This window comes from Gorilla gorilla, chromosome 8, assembly GCF_029281585.2.
Source record: "Gorilla gorilla gorilla isolate KB3781 chromosome 8, NHGRI_mGorGor1-v2.1_pri, whole genome shotgun sequence".
NCBI lineage: Eukaryota > Metazoa > Chordata > Mammalia > Primates > Hominidae > Gorilla > Gorilla gorilla.
Genome location: NC_073232.2, coordinates 53525700 through 53552078, shown reverse-complemented (window position 1 = coordinate 53552078; position 26379 = coordinate 53525700). Strand labels below are relative to the sequence as shown.

The following is a 26379-nucleotide window of genomic DNA, read 5'->3' as shown; positions in this document are numbered from 1 at the left end:
TAGAATCCAAACGATACTATACAATAGTCAGGCACTGGAAAGAGATTGACAGAAAGAAGCATCAGTGCATTGATGATACACTACCATTTTTTCAAGAACATAAAAAATTTTTGCTACAAACTCTAAGATTGTAATTTTAAGATTGCTGTGCACATCCTTTTAGGCTACATAAATACACAACTAAAAAAATCCAAATATCTATTTACTAAGATCAAAGAAATGCTGCCAGAAGGCTTCCATCCACTTCTGAAGATCTTCTCTATTGTCAACTGCAAAAATCTGAGTTATAGCTTGTCCAGGAACAGGATTGATGACAGAGAAATTATGGATTCTTTTCTTGGCATCCTTATCCATTGCCCGGATTCTGGTTTCCTAAAAATTAAAAAAAAAATTGCGGTTTTGCATGAGAAAATTTCTGTAATGATCAAACAAATGTTTTATTGCTTAGCTACCATATTTATACCTGATGTAACCATAATCTTATTGCTGATCATTTGAAATTTAAAACACGTAATTTTGAGAACTTTTTATATTCAAACTCCAATCTAGGTTTTTAAAAAAGAATGCTTTATATAAAATACTGAATAATGTCTTAAATTATGCTATATATAGCAGTTATGCTAAATTACATGAGATTAAAACATAACCCCTGTTTTGATCTATCTCAGTTTAAGTGGAAGTTTACTATCTTTTATATACATCTTAAAATTTCCAATAAAACAAGTACAGCATGTCATAGCTGTAATGTGGATTACATGTTAACCATATTTCAAATTAATAAAACAGAAGAATCAGTAAAGTGTTTCTTATTCTAATATTAATGCGTAATATCTAGTGCTATCAGTTAAAGCAGTAAAACTGTAACTTAGTGTTTACTGTAGCAAAACAGTTAGGTTTTCCTCATTAACATTTATTTTGTATGTAACATTCATTTACAAAGTTCATAGCTAAAGATCCATAAAGTAATATAATCTTTATAATGTTTAAATTATTTTTAATGTGCTAAGTACAACACTACCACAAGGACAATGGTTTCATTCACGCTAATAGTCTAAACCTTTTTTCTGAGTGATACTAGAATGCTATTATGATGACACTTATTGATTCTATACTTAGAAGATTCTGAGAGGTCTATTCCCAAGTCACACACAGGCACAGCCATGCCACATGGTAAGCTGGCAACTACATGTGGCTTTGACCAAGGAATATTGGAGGATAAAGTCTGTACTAGAACTATCTATTACACAAAGATAGAGATTTGATGCCTAGATAATGACTCACACTATTCTAGGGCAATGCTGTCCAGTATAAGTACAATGTGAGCCACATATGTAATTGAAAATTTTCTAAAAGCCACAATAAGTAAAAAGAAACTCCTGAAATTAATTTAATGATGTATTTCATGTAACTCAGCATATCTGAAATATGTTGAAGGCTTTCATACTAAGCCTTCAAAACCCAGTTTGTATTTTACACTTACAGCACATCTCGATCTGGACCAGCCATATTGTAAGTGTCTAACAGTCACTCCAGGATAGTGGCTACTGCACTGTACATAGTGGTTCAAGAGAATCATGGTTAAGCCTACTGTAATGTGTGACAATAATATTTTGGCTGGTAGTAATAAAGGCTGATTAGGAATAGAAAGAAATTCTTCACTGAGTAAAGTGTGAAGAGAGGTTATACAGTCACACACCAAAACCTACATATACATACAATATGGATATTATGTAGTCATTACAGAAGTAGCAGGGTTAGGAAGAAAAGCTATCCATTCCTTGAAAAATGGATAAATACAGGCAGGTGAACACCATATATACTACACAAGGAATTCCCTTCTGAAGGAATAAATTCTTATTCAAAAACCGCAGGGGAAAAATGTATGTTGTATAAAGCAGCAACATAACTTTCAACCTTTAGAGTATCACAAAATATAACAATCATTAACCAACTTAGAGACAGTCTATCCTGTCACAGTAGAAATCTAGGAATGTGAGTGTCTTTAGAGGACTGTAATGGGACTTATGCCCAGTATCTTAATTTTATCATAATAGAGTCTTTTTACACTTCTATGTCTTGGTAATAAACTTTGTGAATTAGTTCTTTTAAGTAATTATTTTTATTATGTAACAAATTTTGCCCTAAATGGTATCCTTGGAGCTCAATGATGCACCTAATCATCCACTGTAAATATAAAGCTTATAATCACAAGCAGAGAATGACTTAAGCTCTAGGAAGAATCTTTGATATGCTACTCTTATCAGACTAATTGAAGGTTAAATCATAGTAGGGGAAAAACCCTCTATTGTATTACAAAATAAAATAAAATAAAAAGTATTCTTGTTACTGAAATTGTGCTTCCCTCCACCAATTCCATTTTAATAAACATTTCTGACTACTTTTTGTATAAAGGATTAAAGTGGATTCAATCTTTAAATAAGGGAAATTTGATTTGTATAGATGAATTTGGATATTTTTACCAAGGTATCATTTCATATGAAACCACTACGTAGAAAATCTGATGAACTCAATCACTTATATTCTTCTAAGAGAATATAATGCAAAAATATATAAATACTACTGTATATACTCCATTAATTCTGGTAGCCATAAATATCACTACATTTTTAAAACATCAGAGATTTTTAAAAGGTGCAAGTGAAATGCAGAATTTGAATTAACTTCTATATGTTATCATCCAAAATAATTTAATGGAAAACTTTTAATCAAAAAAATGCGTGTTGAAGAAAAAGTGATTAATACAAGTAAAGTTTCTTAGAGTGTCAGAAAGTTCATTCAAGCTGTTTTTTCACTGTGGGAAAATATCAACAATAGTTCTCAGGTCTTCAATTCTCAAAAAAGGAAGTGATTAGAAAACACTAAGGTGAATTTTAGGACTGTTATTTATGGGCTTATGTGTTTATATAAGTGAAGTATCTCCTCTTAGGGTATGAAAGCAAGGAACTTGGTAATTCCCTGCCTACCCCCCATATTTCTGCCACCTAAAATATTGCCTAGTACTCAGTAAATGGCTAAAAAATATTTAAAGAATAAGCAAATGAAACAGGAAAAGAACAACTCAAATAATGATTAAAAAGTTTTGTATTGATAGACCCAGATCCTAGAAATAATCTCCAATCCAATTCTTTATGAGGAAACATGTTCTGTGAGAATTATTCTATTAAGCCCAGCGTTTCCTGTATTGTTTTTGCTAATCTCAAAACTTCAATTATCTAGGAGGTTTTATGGTCAACTTTTCTTGATTTGTAAACAGATTTGAGATTATTCACTGTGTAATTTTAATCTGTAGCTGGATTTGCTTTTCGTCAGTCTGCAATTTTTCACTCCATGAGATGGTGGTGTTACCTAGAGAATGCCAAGTGAAATCAATAAAAACATTATCTGGGAAGTCAATTTTGTAATAAAATATAAACTCTAAAGTCACAGGAAAGTTTCATTTAGGTTTTTAAAAATTATTATTTTGAATTAAAACTGTACTTCCTCCTCTTCATTTCCATATACACGGAAAATTACTAGATCAGGACTAGATTTATAAATTATATATGTTACTTTTGACTATACGACCATAAAAAATGCACCCAGATTATGGTCTCTAAATACTCTTTACTAAAAACATCAGAGGTTTTCGAATAAATGGCTGACTCTCAGCCTGGGCCAGGAAATGTATAAGATGATTCTGGAACATCTTGTCTTATCAGAAATCTAAGATTCCTAGGGTTATGTCAAAAGGATTCAAGAGTCAACTCGAAGGGGCTTCTACTAGTCAAACATTGGACATTGATTAGAACATTGATTAGAATAGCAATGGCAATGGACAGACACATGACATGTATTTAAATCCAAAAATTCATAACGATATTTAAAAACGAACTCATTGGTCACCTGTGAAAGATGGTAGGAAACTATCTCATTGTTTTGGTAACTGACATATAAATGGGAAAAAACAAACAAGCAAGCAAACAAACAAAAAAACAAAAACAAAAAAAACCCAAGCACTTTTCCTGTCTTCCCTATAAGAATTGTACTTCAGGGTAACCAAATAGCTGATGAAGTAGAGGCATTCCAGCTATAAGAATGTATAAATACTACCAGTTTGTAATCCTTAATGAAATAAAGGATCTAAAACAATGCTCATCAGTGGTTGTTAAGATGAGTGGAAGACCTAGATATATGATATGCTTTTTGATGAAAGTACATGACCCTTCCTAAAATGTATTCTAACTAACCAACCAACAAATCTGAATATGATCCAAAAATATAAGAAAAAAGGCAGGCTGGGTGCGGTGGCTCATGCCAGTAATCCCAGCACTTTGGGAGGCAGAGGCAGGTGGATCACTTGAGGTCAGGAGTTCGAGACCAGCCTGACCAACGCGGAGAAACCCCATCTCTACTAAAAATACAAAATTAGCTGGGCGTGGTGGTGCATGCCTGTAATCCCAGCTACTCGGAAGGCTGAGGCAGGAGAATCGCTTGAACTTGGGAGGCAGAGGTTGCAATAAGCCGAGATTGCTCCACTGCTCTCCAGCCTGGGCAACATGAGCGAAACTCCATCTCAAAAAAAAGAAGAAGAAAAGAAAAATGGCAACCCAGGTATGCAACTAGAAAAATCCAGACTATGGAAAAACCCTGCAGGATAAAAGATCAATTTCTTCAGCAAATAAATTGTCTATGGTGTGTGTGTGTGTGTTTGAAGTGGGGAGTTAGAGGTGTGAGTGAACATAAGCCAACATATTCATTATTATTATTATTATTGTTAAACTTTTAAGTTCAGGGGTACAAGTGCAGGTTTGTTACATAGGTAAACTTGTGTCATGGGGGTCTGCTGTAAAGATTATTTAATCACCCAGGTATTAAGCCTAGTAACCATTAGTTATTTTTCCTGATCTCCCTCTTCCCACCCTCCATACTCTCCGATAGGCCTCAGAGTGTGTTGCTACCCTCTATACGTCCATGTGTTCTCATCATTTAGCTCTCACTTATAAGTGAGAAAATGTGGTATTTGGTTTTCTGTTCCTGTGTTAGTTTGCTAAGGATAATGGCCTCCAGCTCCATCTATGTCCTCGCAAAGGACATGATCTAGTTCATTTTTATGGATGCAGAGCATTCCATGGTGTATGTGTACCACATTTTCTTGATCCAGCCCACCGCTGATGGGCATTTAGGTTGATTCCATGTCTTTGCTACTGTGAATGGTGCTGCAATGAAAATATGTGTGCATGTGTCTTCATAATAGAATGATTTATATTCTTTTGGGTATATACCCAGTAATGGGATTGCTGGGTCGAATGGTATCTGTCTTTAGGTCTTTGAGGAATCAACACACTGTCTTTCACAATGGCTGAACTAATTTACACCCCCACCAACAATGTATGAGCATTCCTTTTCCTAAAGAGACTTAAAAGACCTAATCAATCAACCATAATATGCGGCCCTTATTTGGATCCTAACTCAAAAACTTACAAAAATTGAGACTAGGGATCTTAAAGACTGCCTGGATTTTTAACGATATATTAACTACATATAATTATATCTACATATGACAACTTATATATAAAACCATAAATTTTCTTAAGTGTGACAATTGGAATATTTACAAGTAAAATGATATGGTCTCTAGGATTTGCTTCAAAATATATCTAATGTGGGGGCAATGTGTGAGAGTACAAATGGGTTCATTTATACTATTCTATGTATAAATTACCTTGAATTTTTTTCCAAAGAAAATAATTAAAAAATAAAATATAAACACAAAAACCAAAGTCAGTCTATTATTAATGCCTCTTTCTTGGCTGTAATGCAGATATCTCACATCTTCCTTACAAACATGCTGTAAAGATAAATGAGTTATCTGAAAAGTGCTTCGTCTAAAGTCCTGTTAATCAGCAATGAAGACAAAATGTTGGTGCTAAAAACAAGCTTTAGACTTTATATATACTCTAATGACAAAAAAGGATATCTTCATGCATACGACAAGGAATGTTTGAAATATGTAATGCATAGCTGTAAGTTAAACCAACCATGAGGTATGATTAGTATCAGTTTAATATAATTATTTTAAATTTATATTAATTAAATCAGATGTAAACTCCTACAGGAAAATGTTTGAAAAATTATTTTTGCTATATTTACTTTTAAAAATCTGAATAGTTGATATGATTAGATATTAAGGAAACTAATATAATTGGATTAAAATCCCATGTGCTTCATAATAATTTTGCTTTCTAGGTTCTATGATAAATATAATAGTTAAAAGTATTTTCAAAACAATTTATCCAAAGTCTACTATACTAAATAGTGTTACTGACTTGTTTAGTACAGATTTTATTAAAATAAATGATGTATATAATATTTAAAACAAGAAAAGACTTGATCTCAAAGACTCACACTTTTTTTAACCATCACACCCCTCACCATATTGACAATGGATAAAGCTTTAGTTAACAAAATGCTTTCTATAATGTGTAGGAAATTCAGTTAAGTACCTGTTATTGAGAATGTCTTGCTCAAGAACATTCTTGTGAAGTTTTCTGAATTTGAAGCAATCACTTTGAAGTAAATCACCCTTTCAAATTTGGATTGACAATGGGAGGGGAATAGCTTTTAGGCTTTTCTTCCTTTAATATGACTATTTCCACAGACAGCTCCCTATGAAAATTAATGAACTAACTTAGCCTTACAAGAAATGCCATTTAGAAGGACAAGAATTATAGCTTGAGAACAGATCCTGTGATCTAAATAACAGAACTATTATTTATATACCTTAGCAACTGTGAAATTTATGTTTTCAAATAATTTTTAAGTAGCATTAACGAAAATTATTTTCATGAGAAAAGAAAAAAGACAATCAAAAGACAAAAAACTCTGATTTGTATTTAATGTTTAACATTATTAAGCTTAAAGATCTTAGAGACCATTAGAAATATACTAAAAACTAAAAGAGAAACACTATTCTTTTTTCTTGAGATGGAGTCTCACTCTGTCACCCAGGCTGGAGTGCAGTGGCACGATCTCAGCTCACTGCAACCTCCACCTCCCAAGTTCAAGCAATTATCTTGCTTTAGCCTCCCGAGTAACTGGGACTACAGGCGTGTGCCACCATGCCTGGCTAATTTTTTGTGTTTTTAGTAGAGATGAGGTTTCACCCTGTTATCCAGGATGGTCTTGATCTCCTGATCTCATGATCTGCCCGTGCTGACCTCCCAAAGTGCTGGGATTACAGGCGTGAGCGACTGCACCCAGCCGAGAAACACTATACTTAAAAGTTTTATTTGATCTTTACCTGCTGTATCAGAAAATACCAAACTGGTTTTTATCCTTTGTTTATTTAAGAATACATTGTTCGAGACCACCCTGGGCAACATGGTGAAACTCCATCTCTACTTAAAAAAAAAAAAATTTCTGGGGTAATTAAAACTTTTAGGTAAATAATAGTTATGGCCAGTAGCTAGCTGTTTTGTAGGCACTACCAACAGGGCACAGTGAAAACTTCAAAAATTAGCCGGGCATGGTGGTAGGTGCCTATAATCCCAGCTACTCAGGAGGCTGAGGCAGGAGAATAGCTGGAACCTGGGAGGTGGAGGTTGCAGTGAGCCAAGATGGCACCACTGCAATCCAGCCTGGGCAACAGAGTAAGACTCTGTCTCAAAAATAAATAAATAAATAAATAAATAAATAAATAAATAAATAGGAAAAAAAAAAGAATATACTAAGAAACTGGGTATGGTGGCTCATACTTGCAATCCCAGCACTTTGGGAGGCTGAGGCAGGCAGATTGCTTGAGCCCAGGAGTTTGAGACCAGCCTGGGTAACATGGTGAAACCCTGTCTCTACAAAAAATACAAAAATTAGCCAGGTGTGGTGGCATGTACCTGTAGTCCCAGCTACTAGGGAGGTTAAGGTGGGAGGATCCCTTGTGTCTGGGAGGTGGAGGCTGCAGTGAGCTGTGATGGCACCATTGCACTCCAGCCTGAGAGACAGGGCCAGACCCTGTCTCAAACAAACAAACAAACAAACAAAAAAACAAAAAGAAAATGCTAATAGCATGTCTCCCTTACAAATCTGCAAGGTAAGAAAAACAATCAAAATATCTACCTTAGATTTAAAAACCAAGTAATTTAAAACACTGAATAGATAAAAACCTATGAATTTATCACTATATGAGACAGTGAAGGTAGGGCAGGGAGGAAGATAACACTCATCTGCTACCCCTGGAGGGAGTAATATCAACTCCAATATATATTACCAATACCAATGCTATACCAATACATGACACCAACTTCTTACCCTGAAAATTGGCAATTAAGATACCAAGTATTTATCCTGCCTTTTCACAAGAGACTGTAATTCATCCCTAGTTGATAAGAAAAATTCTTTACAAAAAGAATGCCAAAAGGAAGGACATATGTAGAAGGAATGTAGTATGAGAAAATCACCCAGACTCTCCCGTGTAATTACTGATTTAGGCAAAGACAATCACAGGTGGCTAAAACCATTATGTGAAAGATTGTTAGAAAACAAACACAGTCACACAGTGCCAAAGTGTCTCCTCACTGACTACTTGCTAATAGTAAAGAGGGAAGATTATGTTGGAGAGAGGGCGTCACCAGTAGTGGCGACAACCTGACATCATGAGCCTCCTAACGCGAGGCTCTATAAAGTACTTGTCTGATCGACCATAAAATATTCTAATAAAAATATTTTACATAAATACAATCAAGCCTCTAGACCTCATTTACAAATTAGAAGAATTGTCGAGGATGCATAATCCCTGAATAATCCTGGACTGAAGACCTGAGCTAAAAGGCCATTTTGGGAAAACGGGGAAATCTGAATATGGACTGAATATTAGGTGACATAAGAAAGTTATTTTTAATTTTCTTAGCTGTGATAATGGTATTATGATTATGTATATATATGAAAGGTCCCTATTTTTATTAATAGGAGTTACATGTTGAAGTATTCAGGAATGAAGTATCATGATATCAAAGTCTTATGTTCAAATGGGTCATCAAAAAATATAGATTTAATCAAAGAGATAATGTAAATATGACAAAATGTTAACTGCTGAGTCTAGGTGGTATGTATATGGGCCATCAGTATGGTTTTTTTTTTTTTCAACTTTTCTGTACATTTGAATCATTTTGTAAGTTAAGAAAAAACAAAAATTACTTTAAAAGGAAAAATAATTATATAACAGTCATGTTTTAGGAAGTAACAAATATATTTCTTGACTGGGATAGTGCTTGATTTTTTCAATAATGAGATCAGTGAATTCACTATTAAGAGGGAAGTTTTCAGGTGAATGGAAAAATTCAAAGGAAGCCTGAGGTAGAAGTAAGAACTACAAAGAGAAAAAGCCTTCTAAAGAGAAAAACACAGGAAACCAACACTGGAGAAAATTAAGATGGCAATATTGCAAAGAAGGAAAACAGAATACTTTGTCATCAGTTTCATCTTTGAGATTAACAATTAAATTATATTTATTTATATTCTATAATAATAATATCTTTCCAACCTTAACTCTTATTTTATGTCTAATTTTAAAATGCTCTTTTGTACTTTAGACAGACGTTATGTACAACGGAAGAGATAATTAAGTCACCAGTCCTCAAGGTCAAATGTAGCTCACATTGTCTCCAAGTATAAGGCTAAATCTATACAAATTACTAAATTAATAATTTTCATGTGATATGTAACGGCCAATTGTGGAAGAAACACTGGAATTTGTAAGTCTGCTGATTTCAGTCATCTTACAATGCCACTGATTGATTACAAAATCTCATTAGTCACCTGGCCATCAGCCTTTATTACCACAAGGAAAAGTAAATCAATTAAAATAGGTCAATTCAGTCAGGCCATATAAACATTGTCACCACTTTTCTGGAATTAGATCCTTGTCATCAGACTGAAAATACAGGCACACTGACTACAATAACACAGTTTTATTATAAATGTTCTCTTAAATTTAAATCGTAAAGTTTCGACACACATGCCTAAGCCATCGCTTATAAGTCTACTGTGGTTTCATGCTCAGAACCTCATTTTATAGCCACTTTTTAACTTTCAAAATTGATTTACAGTGATATGAAGAGAGGAAAAAGTCTAATTTTGCCTTCCAAATCTAGTCTAGCCGTACGCCTATAAGGAAATAGCAAAAACAGTCCATGAATTTTTATCTATTTTTTCCTACTCATTAGGAAAAGAGTGAGCCATATAATTTTCCTTACTAGTTTGGAAAGTTCTATCTGATCTCTGAGGCTATTTCTACACTTGTAAAAGAAATAATATACCTGTAAAACAGGGCGGCCATCCCTGCTTTGCCTACCTTAAAGGACTGAGATAAGGCGAGTTGAATTCTTTCAAGACTGTCTTCAAATAAAACTAATGACTTCAAAAATATCATTTGTTTAGATTACATTTTAATTTATTTTATGACTGAATATTCTATGGTACAAAATATAAGAAAAAAATTAGTAGGATTTCATTTTTACTCCTCAGCTATTTAGTAAAAGCCAAAGTAGACATAATCATATACACAGAACTTTTACCAAAATTATTTAAGCTGAATCTAGTGAAATAATTAGTTACATATAGATTTGGAGAAATTCTAAGAAGAAAACTGGCCTGGACTTTTAAAAAATGTCAATGTAATGAAAGGCATAAATAAATAAAGGCAGGAGGTGAAGGGCACAATTTAGATGAAAGGAATCAAAGGAAATGCTGACCAGATGCAGTATATGATCCTTGATGAGGTCCTGGATCAGACACTAAATAAAAATTAGAAAGGATATTTTGGGGACAATTAGAGGAATTTCTTCTGTATATTAGATAATATTGTATCAACAATAAACTTTTTGAGCATGACAATAATATTACGGTTACGAAAAAGTGTCCTTGGTTTTAGGAGAAATATGCTAACATATTCAGAGAAGAAATGTTACGTTGTTTGCAACTGATTTTAAAATGGTTCAGAAAAAAATTCTAACTAGAGAGAAAGCAAATGTGGCAAAATGTTAACAACAGCTGAAAAGTTTAGATGAATGGTATACAGGTGTTCATTATTCTGTTTCAATTTTTCCATCTGAAATTTTCAAAAGACTAAAGTATGAAAAAGCGGCAGGAAATACAACACTGCATAAACCAAACAAAATAAAAAGTTGGCAAGTAATGAAATAAGCATGTCAATTTTTCATTAATATAATTATATATTTCAAAAACCTAATTTTCTAAGCCAAAACAGATTCATTATAATACTGATGTATTATGTCCTTGATTTTTCAAAACAAAACAGTTTAAACAAAACAGTTAAATTAGGTGAATTTATAATAATAAAAGGTCTCACTAAAAGACTTTCTGTAAGTAAAAAGCAGTGTAATTTCTAAAAGCGGAATAGAAACAGACAAAAATGTTATTATTGGAAAAGATCATGAAACTAAACTCAAGTCTTTATAGATTAGTAGACTGGTACCCACGGGTTTTCAGGAATACAACTATTATATAAAAGGACATACAACTTTACATTCTTCTTTAAAGGATAATTTCAAAGACAAGGAGAACAAATGTGATGGCTCATGTTTTATCACACACTTCAACTACACCAAAGACAAGCAAAGTAGAACAACTAGAAACAATTAGGGGCAGCCCACAGGCAAAAACCATGATATTTTGGTCTAGAAATGCAATTATTTTAGAGTAGGAATGCTCTAAAAAATGAGGAAAGAAAAATCCTCTAATCAACGCTAGACTTGAATAACAGACAAAGCTAAATTTAAGACCGTGAAGTAGAAGAAACTAAGTCTGCCTTATATTGAAGTTTTCCTATAGGATTCTAGATGAAAAAATTGTAGCTAGATTTCAATAGTCTCCTTTGTAACAAACCAGTATATATATACTTGACAAATTTTCTAGGTAGTGTGGTACTACTTTTTAAATGCAGTATAAGCACTCAACTATTCTAAATGGACTGTCAGGCTTTTCTGTTCTGTCAGAAGATTGGACAATTGCCTATCAATCCCATAAGAAATCAGAAAGTATAGTCAAGAATGTCTTTTTATGGCTTCATTTGAATGCTAACTAGAAACAGCATCACTATAATAACATGAGCTAACAATTTATGTTTAATCTCTTAAGTAAATTCATCAAAAATTTAAATATACTGCTAATGTGGAGTTATATTCTCTGCCTTAAAACCTATTTACTGGTATAGATGTCCATTACTATGTTTTCTTAGGAAATATACATTTTCTTATAACAGATAAGCTCTAATAGAAAAACAGAAACAGATTAAATCATATTTATGAAGCAACCTGTTTTTACCCCAGTACTTCTCTTTTATTTATAAGACAACAACAATGTAAACTGCACAGCCAAAAACAAACTTCCTAAGATGTATATTTTTTTCTCAAAACAGCATTTCCTTTACCTTGTTAATGGGTACTACCAAAGCTGGTTCCACTTTAGCTTCAATTTCCTTTGGACTGTAAAAACAATAGAGTTTACCTCCTCGCAAAACACAATACAACCTTCTCCAACTAATCAGACCTTCCACCATTTGCTGAAAAAAAAAAAATCAAGAGACTATCAATTTTAAGTTATTATCACTTTAAATTCATCAAAATACTTATCAAGGTTAAATTAGTTATTTAGAATTTTTAAAATGTGATGGAATTATCCATTAATTTGATATACAAAAGGTTAATTGCCCCAAATCCAAGAGTATGTTAATATCAGAGAAGAAAAGTTTGGAATTCTTAAAGGCATTAAGTGAAATGGAGGCAACGATTACCACCTAACTTTTACACACATAAAACCATAGATCAATGGTGTTTTAGAAAAGCTAGTCGATTAAAAATTAGTGCTTAGAATTCTATAGCAATTCATCAAATGACTCAGGAAAATTATAAAAACAATTCTGTATGTTCAAAATATTATTTTCCCTTACTGTTCTCAGAGCATCGGAAAATGTCAACTACCCTTTAAGAATGCAAATTTTCTTTCCTCCTAATGGAATCTTTTAGAAAAAGCTATTGATTCATTGAAGTTCACAATTAATTATTTACTGAATATAAATAACTATGGTTATAAATAAATCAGCAGTAGGTGGCACAGAGGCAGGCAGCTTTGGAAGCTCAGAGTCCTAAACCGTGCCAAACGCTGTCTGCCAGAAAGACCTTTATGTGAAAGGTGTTGAGCAGCCCTCATCAGTTTCCACAAGCAGCCCTCTGTTGCTGATTATCCTGTTGCTGCTATTAATGAAGCAGAGGAGCATGGAGAGGTAGCGCCTTAGCCATCAACATGGCAGTAGATCCCTCCCTACCTTGTCATTCTTTTCACCCCGCACCCCCTACAGTTTATATCTGATAACATTTAGAAAACTGACATTTAAAAAAAGACTTAAAAAATACTTCTCAATATCATAAGGTGAAACAACTGCCTGTATATTAAGATTTAAAGTAGAGCTACAATTGTTTGTAGGATATTTAAAGTCCTCTAACCTGCTGATTAAGAAATCCTGCAAATGCATCCTCAGCCATACAAGCTGGCTGGGCAACTAGTCGGCAGCACATGTTGCCATACAGGGGAAGCCAAAATGAAGACTCCTCTATTTAAAGGAGAAAGAAAAAAAAATCAAGTTATAAATATAAGTTTATTTAAGGTCATCATACATTTTGATTTTTCTCTTTTTACAATTTTGTTTTGCTTTGTACAGAACATATTTTAGAATTAGTTTCATGTAAAGATTCATCCTACCCAAATACCAGTGCCATATTTAGTGAGAAAATCAAATATGAGAATAGAAAGGACAGGATAATATTAAACTGACAGTTTATAGCATGCTATCACCTGAATAAAAATGAACTGTTTAGTCTCTTGTTTGATTTTAATTATTCAATGAAAGTTGTTCAGAGAATATAAGTGATCTCATTTAATATAAAAACATTCTAATAAAGTAATTTATGTTTGTCAAATTCTACTTTTTGCTCTGATTTTCATTATAATAATTAGAAAAGTGATCCTCTGAATAAAACATTATTTCACTTTGTGAGGCCGAGGCAGGCGGATCACTTGAGGTCAGGAGTTTGAGATCAGCCTGGCCAATATGGTGAAACCCTGTCTCTACTAAAAATACAAAAATTAGCTGGGCATGGTGGTGCATGCTTGTAGTCCCAGCTGCTTGGGAGGGTGAGGCAGAAGAATCGCTTGAGCCCAGGAGGCGGAGGTTGCAGTGAACTCAGACTGCACCACTGCACTTCAGCCTGGGCAACAGAGCAAGACTCCATCTCAAAAACAAAGCAAAACAAAAACAAAAACAAAAACAAAAAACATTATTTCAGAGAACTTAAGATAACTTCATCAACATTTTTGGCCCTTCCTCCTCCCCTTCTCTTGCTGAACAATTCAGTCATAAGCCATTAGACAGAGCCCCCAACATGAACATCTGTGCCAGGACTGGAGAAGGAGCTGTGGTGTGCTAGAAATGGATGATGGAGACAGGCAGAATGAGAATGGTGAGTAGCAGGGGCTGCCTGCAGGAGGTATCAGCACCTGAAGGGCCTGAGAGGGTGATGACACTGGGGCGCAGCCTAGATTTGGGACTCTGTCTTGAGCAAGCAGGGTAAAAGAGGTATGCCTGGGAAGAGGAGCCTGACATCGAACATTAGAGCCCAATGAATGAAGAAGTAGCCCAGATTGAAGGAAAATTAAAAAGCATGATAATTAAATGAAATGTATGATTCTGCACTGTATCCCTCTGCCATAAAGAACATTATTGTGACAATGGGCAACATCTTGAATGGACTCTGAGGATTATATGGTGGTAATGTATTAGTATTCATTTCTTGACTTCAAGAGTGATGATGATGTAGCTGAATGTCCTGATAGTAGGAAATATGTATTAATACATTTTGGGGTACAGACTATCATGTAAGCAACTTGCTGTCATATTTTTTTTGAGAAAAAAGAGATCTTGACATTTAAGCTGAGTGTGGTGGTGTGTGCCTGTAGTCCCAGCTACTCCGGAGGCCAAGGTGGGAGGAGTGCTTGCACCCAGGAGTTTGAGGCCAGACTAGGTAATATACCGATACCCATCTCTAATTAAAAAAAAAAAAATCTTGACATTCAACTTGCAACTTTTCTGTAAGTTTGACATTGTTTAAAAAAGTTACTTCAAAAAACATTAAGATAGTCCTTTAATGAAGATACCTACCTGTGTACTACCTATCTATATGGAGGAAAGCATTAAATAATTTATTCTAGACATCAGAGTATAAATAAAAACCAAACATATGGCCCTTAGTTCACACTGGATCACATAAAAATGATTTTTAAAGTTTTGGCTGTGCCCTGTTGGTAGTGCCTACAAAATCGCTAGCTACTGGCCGTAACTATTATTCACCAAACAGTTTTAATTACCCCAGAATTTTTTTTGTAAAAATAGTTAATATATACATGCAAGGCAGCGAAGGTTTGTAGTAAAACCAAAAAGTTTTAAATTTACCTACCCAAGATTCTACTATAGAATAGTACACAACAATGTTCTGAGACTATTCAAATCTTTTTCATTAATACATTTTAAAGCTGCTATATTTTAGAAATAAGGGGCTTAATCTAGGAAAAATAAATGCACAAGCATAATACATACAATTCCAAAATGCAAACACAAATAAACAAAAGTTATCTTTCCTAAAACAGGCAGCAAATGAAACGAAAATTCTGTAAAAGCATGTATTTCAGTAATACATCTGAAATCAACTTTGTGATTTGTAAATTTAGAAGTTTGAAAGCAAATTTCTTTATATAGGCAATCTCAGATTTATGAATAGCTTATGTTCTAAAAATCTGTAAGTTAGTTGAAAAGTACATCATAAAGACTAAGAAACACGAAGGATACAATGAAAAAGACTAACATAGGTTTAACAGGCATGCAAAAAGAACAAAAGCTACACAACAGCAGAGGCAGTTTCAAACAGGTAAGAGAGATTTTGTCCAAACTGATGAAACATATCAACAATGTAAAGAAGCTCAAGAAGCCCCAAGCAGCATAAATAAACTCTACACCTAATTATACCATGGTAAAATTTTAGAAAACCAAAGGCAAAAAGAAATAAAAAGATTACACTCATAGTGGTAACATACTGGCAAATGATTTACAACATTTATAGTAAAATAATAAAAGCCAAAAATGTTGGAATTATATGTTCAATATTCAACAAGAAAAAATTAAAACTGCAGAATTAAGAAATATCTTCAATAATGAGGCAAAATAAAGCCATCTTCAGATAAACAAAAAGAACAAGAAGTCTGATATCAGCATAACTCACTAAAAGAAATTCTAAGGCTTATAATTCAAGCAGAGGGAAAAGTATCCCAGATGCAAGGCGTAAGATACAAGCAGTGCACAGAAACATGTATGTAAATCTAAATAAGTATTAAATCTAAATAATTACTAAAAAAAAAAGAATTACAATATATAACAATAGCACATAGGTTAGGGAAAAGAGTTTAACTGTTCTAAAGTCCTTGCATTGTCTGAGAAAAGCACAAAACTATCTTTTACGTTTAGTTTTTAATAAGTATGATTAATGAAATTTTTAGGGGTAAATTCTAAAAAATGAGAAAAAGAATGTATGACTTTAATTCAAACAAGGAAAAATTGCTTTAAAAGGCAAGAAAAAATAACCACGGAATAGGTGAGACAAACAGAAAACACAGGTTATCATAGATTTAAACCTAAATACACAGCTATTTGATATTAAATACAAAAGGACTAAAAGCTTCGGTAAAAAAAAGATTGTCAAATTAGAGAAAAATTAAAATCCAATATAATGCTGTTTGAAGAGGCATGTTTGTAACATAAAAATAAGTACAGTTTGAGGTAAAAGAAGAAAATACACAATTTAAACACTTACATGCATCAAATAACAAAGGTTCAAATTATATACAGTAAAAATAGATATAACTATGGGTCGAAAAATCCACAATCACAGAAGGAGATTTTATCATACCTCTTCTAGTAATATGAAGTATACAGACTACAATCATTACTCCTAAAAAATAATTAGCAAATATGGAACACACTGGTGAATAAAACTGACTAATCTATTACAAGAATGAGAATTAAAAAACAGAGATGGTACAGAAAGCAAATATCAGAATGGAAAAGAGGGAACAATGCTACAGAGGCTGCAGAAATTCAATAGATATAAGGACATTATAGAAAATTTAATGCCTATAAATCTCAAAGTTTAGATCAAATAGGTAGATATCTATAAAAACATGACTTATTGAAACTGACCCAAGAAATAGAAAAGCTGAAGAACCCTGTAACTATTAAGAATAATTAAATCAGTCTAAGAGATAAATGGAGACATATGTACAGCTAGGGTAACCGAGGGAAAGGAGAGGTAGTAACGTTCTATTTCTTGACATGTTCTATTTCTTGAGACAGGGTCTCACTCTGTAGCCCAGGCTGGCGAACAATGGTACAATCATACCTCACTGCAGCCTTGAACTTCTGGGGTCAGGCGATCCTCCTACCTCAGTATCCTGAGTAGCTGGGATTACATGCATGCACGACCATGGCCAGCTACTTTTTTTTTTATTTTTGTAGAGACAGGGTCTCACTATGTTACCCAGGCAGGTCTCAAACTCCTGGGCTCACGTGATCCTCCCATCTCGTCCTCCCAAAGAACTGGGATTACAGGCATGAGCCACCACACCTAGCCTCATAATTATTTTTTAAACTACATATTTACATTTCATGAACTTTTCCCTATTTTTAACATAATTTCTCATTGTGAAACAAAAAAATATTGGTATAACATTATCAATCTTATCAGTACAGAGCCACAATCCTTACAACAGTAAGTATAATTAGGACTTTACCACATATTTTTATTTATTTTGCTTGGAGAAAATGAACAAAAGTAAATGACCCAAATCATACTTCCAAACTGCCTTACCAGCACTGCTCCATATTTTTTCATCACGAGTAAAATAACCTGGGAGAGTAGCAAGTGCTCATGCTAAGTTTTACAAATCTTCCTAATGACCTAAACCCCTTCTTCAGTTTCCTATATCTTTATTTCGGATAAACTATAACTACCACTGCCATCCAAAGAGAAAAAGGTAAACTCTAACTACCACCGCCATCCAAAGAGAAAAAGGTTAAGATAATTTAACCCTTTCTCTTTCTTACATTATCTGCTTCCTACTAACAGAAAGGCTGGCTTCCTTGATTTCAAATTTAAAAATAAGTCAGGTCTTTAATTTCCAGCTAGAAGAGTGGTGAAGTCATAAATTCCAAGTCAAAAACAAGGATTGAGCATACCTGAGTCCCTTCTTTTCCCACTAAGCCTTGCAAGCAAATCTCAGTGTAGAGACAGGAAAATAAACTTTTCTCCTTTGGGGAAGAGGGACAGATATATTTTAAAGAACCAACAGAATCACTCATGTCTCCATTATTTAAGCCGATATCCACTTGAGGGGAACATACTATAATTAGAAATATAGACAGAATATATGTAATAAGTAAAATATATACTGTACTTACCATTTCCATTAATAGACAGATTATGGGTCTTGAAACTATCCTCAGCACTTTCCAAGGTTAGGGTAGTGTGAGCTAGCAAATTATACTTTACACCACTAATAGTAAGAAAGAAGACATGTTTTAAGTATTTTTGTATTTCTACTACTACACAAAATATTTGTATGTTCAACAACAAATAATAAACAACCTGATTTAAAGATAAGCAAAGGACGTGAATAGACATTTCTCCAAAGAGAGGACAAGATCCAGCATTACATTCTGACACATTACATTTCTCCAAAGAGAGAAATGTCTATTTCTCTTTTGTTGACAAATGGTCAACAAAACATAAAAGGATGCTCAGTATTATCAGTCATTGGGGAAATGTAAATCAAAACCACAATGAGATATCAGTTCATACTCATTAAGATTAGTAAAACAAACAAAAAAACAGTAACACATGTTAGCTGGTATGTGGAGAAACTAAAACCTTTGTACATTGCTGGTTGGAATGTAAAATGATACCACCTCTGTGGAAAACATTTTGGTGGTTCCTCAAAAAATAAGAAATAAAATTACTGATCCAGCAATTCTACTCTGATATATACCCAAAAGAACTGAGAGCAGAGACTCAGATATTTGTACACCTAAGTTCACAGCAGCATTATTGACAATAGCCTAAAGGTAGAAGAAACCCAAGTGTCTATCCAGGGATGAAGGAATCAACAAAATGTGGGGTGTGTGTTTGTGTGTGTGTATATACACATACATATGCATAATGGAATATTATTCAGCCTTAAAAAAGAAGAAAATTCTGACATACTACGACATGGATGAATCTTGAAGACATTATGCTAAGTGAAATAAGCCAGTCACAAAAGGACAAACACTATATATGATTTCACTTATAAGAGGTACCTAGAGTAGTGAAATTCATAGAGATGGAATCTAGAATGGTGGCTGCCAGGAGGATAGAAGGAGGAATTAGTGTTCAATAGGTACAGAATTTCAGCTTGAGAAGATGAAAAACTTCTGGAGATGGAGGGTGGTGATGCTTGTACAATATGAATGTACTTGATGCCTCTGAATGTATATTCAAGAATGCTTTACTACAAAAAAGAAAAAAATTAGATATAATAGATGACATTTTTCAACGATGCAAGTTATTAACTTAGCAAGTTTATCTCTATACTTTGTCAATAAAAATCTGCAAATTATGTTTTAATTCACACAAATGTTTCTCTGAAGGGTCCCCGTTCATTTAATAAATATTTACTGAACACTCAAAATGTGCCAAGTCCAATGCTAGGTGATGGGCATTCAATGGTAAACAAGATCCAGCATTACATTCTGAGGCAGGCAGAATGAAAAAGAAAGTAGGCAGAGGAATAAACCAAATACCAGCATTTGCAAGTTGGAATGCAACTTTTCCTCTGAAAGAAACAAAGGAGATGAGAAAACTGAGGACCTGTGGTAGGTAGGTGAAATGAGGAAGGACTTTCTGAGGAGTTAACAGTTATCCAGTCATAAAAGAATCTAGCCAAGCAAAGAATGCAGGAAAACATTCCAAGCAGAGTGAGTATCTGCAAAGGGAGGGCTGAAGGAAAACCAGTGTGGCTAGTGCACAGCAAGCAAGCAGCAAGCATGGTGCAATGCAAGGCTGGAAATACAGGGAGTGATGAGCTCACCTGGAGGCTCTGTGAGCCCTGGAAGAGGAGTGGATTTAATTCTAAGTGTAATAGGAAAGTTGATAAAAAGTGGAATGATAGGGTCTGATTTATATTAATTTCCCAGGGACAAAGGCTGTCTTTTTGACCAAACTCTAGCCATGATCCTCTGAGTCCTTTACTCAACTAGGCCTCAACCTTGGCCTCTAAGGACCTGAACAAACACTAGCATTGTTTCTAGCAGCTCTAACCTGCATCCCTAAGATGTCTTCTTAAAGTGCCTGCTTGAGAAAACTCGAGGCTGACAAAAGAATTTATTGTTTGTTCCAACCAAGAGCTGAAAACAGGGCCTTTGTCTTTCAGTCTCTGTGAGAGGGTAGGAGACTAATTTTGATAAATACCAGCTAGAGCACCCAGGTGGGTTCCACATGGACCAATTCCCCCTTCCCACTATCTGGAACTTTTCACTTAGCTAACTCTGAGCCTCACTCAACCTCTCCCAGTTTCCTCATTTTCCTTTAAAATGACCAGTTGTCTCTACACAAATCAAAGTTGAGTGCAATTCATGTGTGACTCTTCTTATTGTAATAGCACATTACTGATTCAAATCTGTCCTTACCACTTTAGCATCCAACTTTTTTTATTTTTCACAGAATGAATCTCCTTCTTCTGGTTATCTACATCAGAGATTTGAGGGTTTTATCTATAGTGTGAGAACATGGAGGACTTCATTACACTCATTCCATTTTTTTCATTATAGTTCCCTTTGTGGTACTTACGTTAAAATAGCACTCTTACCAAAATACCTAGAATTTCTCGTGATGAATTTCATATCCTGGCACTTCGTAGTGATAAAAAGTGATTTTATGTTCAGTAACAACTGTATTTTCTTTTTTTTTTTTTTTTTTGAGACGGAGTCTCACTCTGTCACCCAGGCTGGAGTGCAGTGGCACAATCTCAGCTCACTGCAAGCTCCACCTTCTGGGTTCATGCCATTCTCCTCCCTCAGCCTCCCGAGTAGCTGGGACTACAGGCACCCACCACCATGCCCAGCTTACTTTTCGTATTTTTAGTAGAGACGGGGTTTCACCGTGTTAGCCAGGAATGGTCTCGATCTCCTGACCTCATGATCCGCCTGCCTTGGCCTCCCAAAGTGCTGGGATTACAGGTGTGAGCCACTGCACCCGGCAACAACTGTATTTTCTATGCTAGCAATCCTAATTTTTTTCATGATTTTCTTGATTTTATTTTTTTTCCAAATCAGTAAAATCTCAAAACATCAACGAGTATATTAAAAGAGAGAGACAAAGAGAGATATAGAAGACAGTGATGTCTGATGGGAATTTATATTAACTATGCTAGGTGTTATGTTTCATAAACCTCCTTTGTTTCTTACTAAATCCTTAATAAAGTCTCTGTATTACAAAAATATATATGCATACACTTAGTAAGTATGCAATGTATGCATGCACTTCAATAAATAATAGCATACTTCATAGAATACTACTCCCTTGGAGAATGCCTCTTGGCTTTTACTATATAGTCATTACAGACCAAAGATAACTCTCTATACCCAGTGTTTCTGGTCAATGTTTATATAGGAAAATTTATGTTTCTGTCTCCAAATTTCAACATAACATTTTAAACAAAACAACGCATGAGTACATTTTCGAGTTACATTCTGAATTGGTATAATGTCAGACTCACATTTAGGCTTTTCAAAAGTTCACTATATATCAACAAATCTTAACTGCCGCTAGAACTAAGAGAGGGACAAGTGGCCATTCTCTGCTATTATTAATTTATTCTGAACAAGTTTCTACAGTGCCTTTCACAATAAGCTCTTATTTTTCCCTATTGTTCACATAATGAATCCCCAAAAAGTTGAAGTATTAAAGAAAACTGTGGAGAAAGAATCAAAGTAGGCTGGGCGTGGTGGCTCACGCCTATAACACCAGAACTTTGGGAGGTTGAGGCAGGAGAATTGCTTGAACCCGGGAGGCGGAGGCTGCAGTGAGCCAAGATCGTGCCACTGCACTCCAGCCTGAGTGACAGAATGAGACTGTCTCAAAAAAATAACTAGACGGGGGTTTTAAATTGATAACACATTATAACGTTTCCCACTTAAAATAATGGGAAGTAGACTCACTGTGAGCACTTTAGGGCAGAATATGTTATTTTCAAGAAAAGATTATCGACAATAAGTGGGGTGCCTTCATTTCCCAGGCAGTGTTCCAGGTGTTAAAACTACAACAATCAACGAAATGGGGGAGGAGAATGCATAAATATGTAAACATACATTTATATATTTATCTATTTTTCCTCTCTTATACAGGAAGAAAAATTGATAGAAAAATATATAATTGTATCAAGCCCATGAAGCTAAGTAAAGCATGGTGAAGGGATTAAGGTCAGGGGAGAGTGCTATTTCAGATGGCCAAAGGAGAAGAAGGCCTATCTGCAAAAGTAACACTTGAGTGAAGACCTGAAAGGAAGAAAGGAGCCACAAGAAGAACAGAAGGAAGAGTATTTCAGGCAGAGGACAATACATATAAAGGCTAAGGTGAGTACATGCTAGGTGTGTTTGACAAACAAGGAGGTCACTGTGACTGGAGTACAGTGAGGGAGGCAGAGTGATTTGAGATGTCCAAAAGGTAAGTAGGGGGCAGACAGACAGACAATACCACAGTCCTGGTGGGGCATGGTAAGGAACACTGGATTTGGAGTGAGATGTGCAGCAAATGGTAGGTTCCGAGCAGAGTCATGTGCTATGATCTGACTTGTATCAAAATTAAATGATCCCTCTGGCTGCTGTGTGGAGAACAGACTACAGAGGCCAGGAGTGAAAAATGAAGACACCAACTAAAAGGCTACTGCAGTTGACCAGGCAAGAGCTGTTGCAGGCCTGGAATAGAATGGTGGTGGTGGGGTGGTGAGAAATGGTTCAGATTCCTGATATATTCTCTAAGTTTCAGTGCAAAGACAGGATGTGAAAGCAAGGAAAGAATTAAAGACATCTCCAAGGCTTCTGGTCCAAGCAACTAGAAAAATTGAATTGTTATGAACTGAAATGAGGCTGACTGAGAGAGAAACAGATAAAGGAGGTAATAATTCAGTTTGGGGCAAATAAGTTTAAGACTGTTTTTGATATCTAGGTGCATTATTTGAGATTGTTTTCAGTATGTAGATGCATCCAGGCAACTGGATATATGAGTCTGGAGTTAGAAGAGAAATAGGTATTGGAGATATAAATTTGGGAGTTATCAGTATATACATGAAATTTAATGAAAGTTAGTTAGGTGAAGTCCAAGGACCAAATACTGGGACACAAGCACTCCATTAAATGAAGAGCAATGAACAAAGGAGACAGGCAATGAATAAATGGTTACTGAGGTGGAAGAAAAATCAAGAAAGTGGTATTCTAGACACCAAATAAAAATAGTATTTCAAGGAGAGTGATCAATTGTGTTAATACCAAAAGGTCCAGGAAGAGGAACTCCAATAACTGACAATCTAATGTGGCAACATTAGATCACTGTTGACCTTGACGAGAGTAGTTTCTGTAGGATGGGATGGAGGTAACATGAGGTAAGCCAACTGAAATGGTTCAGTAGAGAATGGCAGAAGAGGAAGTAGAGATAGGAATATAAAAAATTATTTTCCATGAAGGATAGTTATGAAATAAAAAATTATTTTCCACGAAGGATAGTTATGAAATTGAAGGTATTTCAGCATGTTTATAAGTATACAGAAATGATGCTGTACTAAAGTTGGTGATGTAGGATAGGTGGGGAAGAAACATGCAGGAGCCTACTGTGAGTAACTGAGAAGTGGGCTCTAGCGCACAAGCAGACAGGCCTTAGATGAGGTGAAGGCAGTTCACAAGAAAGGAAACAGCAAACACTGAGGCAGATGTGGGTAGGCTGGCAGATTTGGTGGATGGAGGATATTTTTCTCTTCCAATTACTTCAGTAATATCAATGACATATGAAACAAAGTTATCAGCTATGAATGAGGGGCAGAGAGAGGATATTGGCAGTTAGAGAGGAGAACATGTGAAATACTTACCTTGAAGAGAGGTAAAGTAGAAGACTATAGAAACAGTAGAATTGCTCGGTCATACTGAGAACCCACTTAAGGTTAGGGATTATGTATCTCAAGTGAGACCAGGAAGTATAACTGTTTTTCTCTTGCTTCTTCATCTATTCCTCATGAGTACGAGTGCAAAGGAGCTAAAAGTAGGAGTTAACCAAGGTTGGAGTTTTTCCACGGCAAGTATGGCAAAAGAAGAGAGATGCTAGGAAAGGATAAAACAGTAAATTATGTATTCTAAGCTAAGTTGGAGTCAGAGTACTGAAGGGAAGAACCTGGAAATGTGGGATATGGTGGAGAGAGTGGGATACCTACTACAAAGATTACAGAGGACATGCAATTACTAGTAATGACAAGATCTAGAATACAATCACAGGGTAGATAGTTGAATTGAAAGAGGACAAGATTACTGGTGCAAGGTCATGAAACTGAGAGGTCAAGGTATTAGATGGGCTAATACTTGTATTATTCTTAACACATGTATGTTAAGTCTATCAAGAAAAATATCTGAAATGGTAGGATACAGAAAGAAAGAGAATGAAGACACTTTCGGGTTTTATTTTTAGGACTGACACTGTAATTTATTCTCACTGACCACTAAAAACATTTGAGTAGTCTTCACTTTAGGAAGAGTCATTTCAATATACTGCAGAATGTTAAACACTATTAGTGTGCACAGGAAGAAACTATGTTATTCATTGCATCTGTACTGGGTGCACTGGAGAGATGGCATGTTTAGAAGGCAATTTGTGTGGCAGAATTGACTAAAATTATGTGATAACCAAACTATATGTTTAAATTTTTTTCTTGGGCCTTAAGAAATGATTGTGACTAAGACATCTTTTAACTACTTTAAGGTTAATATGTAAGATATTTACCTCTATTTCCAATGAATGACACATAACAATATGAAAAAAATTATTGATAGCCTCCTCTAAAAACAGTTAAACTATGATATAGTCAACTAACAGATAATGTGGCCATCAAAATAATTATGTAAAGACTCTATAATAAATTCTGAAGAAAGTTGAATGTGCAGTATAATTATTATCTAAATATCCCCCAAAGCTAGACATTTAAAAACCTGAAAGTAAAATATCAGCTTGAAATGATAAAAATTATTTGGTTTAGAAACTATAAGTAACTTTTTCCTTCTAGGTTCTATTTCCAAGTTTCTATTATTTTTCTTTTTTTCTTTTTCTTTTTGTATTTTGAGACGGAGTCTCTCTCTTGTTGCCCAGGTTGGAGTGCAATGGCTCAATCTCAGCTCACTGCAACCTCTGCCTCCTGCGTTCAAGCGATTCTCCTGCCTCAGCCTCCCAAGTAGCTGGGATTACAGGCGCTCACCACCACGCCTGGTTAATTTTTTGTATTTTTTTTTAGAAGAGACAGAGTTTCACCATGTTGGCCAGGCTGGTCTCAAACTCCTGACTTCAGGTGATCCACCCACCTCGGCCTCCCAAAGTGCTGAGATTACAGGCATGAGCAACTGCACTGGGCATATTATTTTTCTAACTAAATGATTAATGTGGTTAAGTGGTAACAGGATGAAAACCACCCCTAGGAATCAACTGCATGCAAAGCATTGTCATACTTCATCTCTATGTGCAGTTTAAGGCACTTTGACAAGCAACATCTTTTTTAAGGTTCAAAAAAACTGCTAGAGGTAGGCAGGGCAGATATTTTGTTCCACATTTTCAGATGAAGAAACTGATGTTCAGAGAATGTAACTGACTTGCCTGTAGCTTGCAAGAGGTATACTGGAAAGAGAGCCCCAGTGTATCATATTGGCTTTATAACTCACTGAGCCCCAGTGTATTATATTGGCTTTATAACTCATTAATAAATAGTTTAAGATACTTTTTCCTTTAAAGCAAATAGCGACTACATTTTACTAAACTGGAAGAATTTTGAGTGCAGGGACCTATTAACCTTTGAACTTACCAAATGACATAATTGCTGAATAATCATTTCTACAATGATTTAATTAATTATATATAATAGTTGAGTAACTTCTTAGTTATGTTTACAAACTGTATTATCTGTCACATCACCAAATCTTTAACAGTC

General features: G+C 34.8%; 1 protein-coding gene across 2 annotated transcripts in view; it reads right to left on the bottom strand.

Moving 5' to 3' along the window:
- RTKN2 (rhotekin 2) overlaps window positions 1–26379 on the bottom strand; it is a 75599-nt gene that overhangs the window by 11539 nt on the left and 37681 nt on the right. For both annotated transcript variants that reach the window (XM_055353259.2, XM_019035648.4), the window contains 4 exons: window positions 18572–18666; window positions 13515–13621; window positions 12443–12574; window positions 207–372 (listed from right to left, as the gene is read on the bottom strand). In XM_055353259.2, the coding sequence (XP_055209234.2) occupies window positions 207–372; window positions 12443–12574; window positions 13515–13621; window positions 18572–18666 (500 nt within the window). The remainder of the gene's footprint in view (window positions 1–206; window positions 373–12442; window positions 12575–13514; window positions 13622–18571; window positions 18667–26379) is intronic.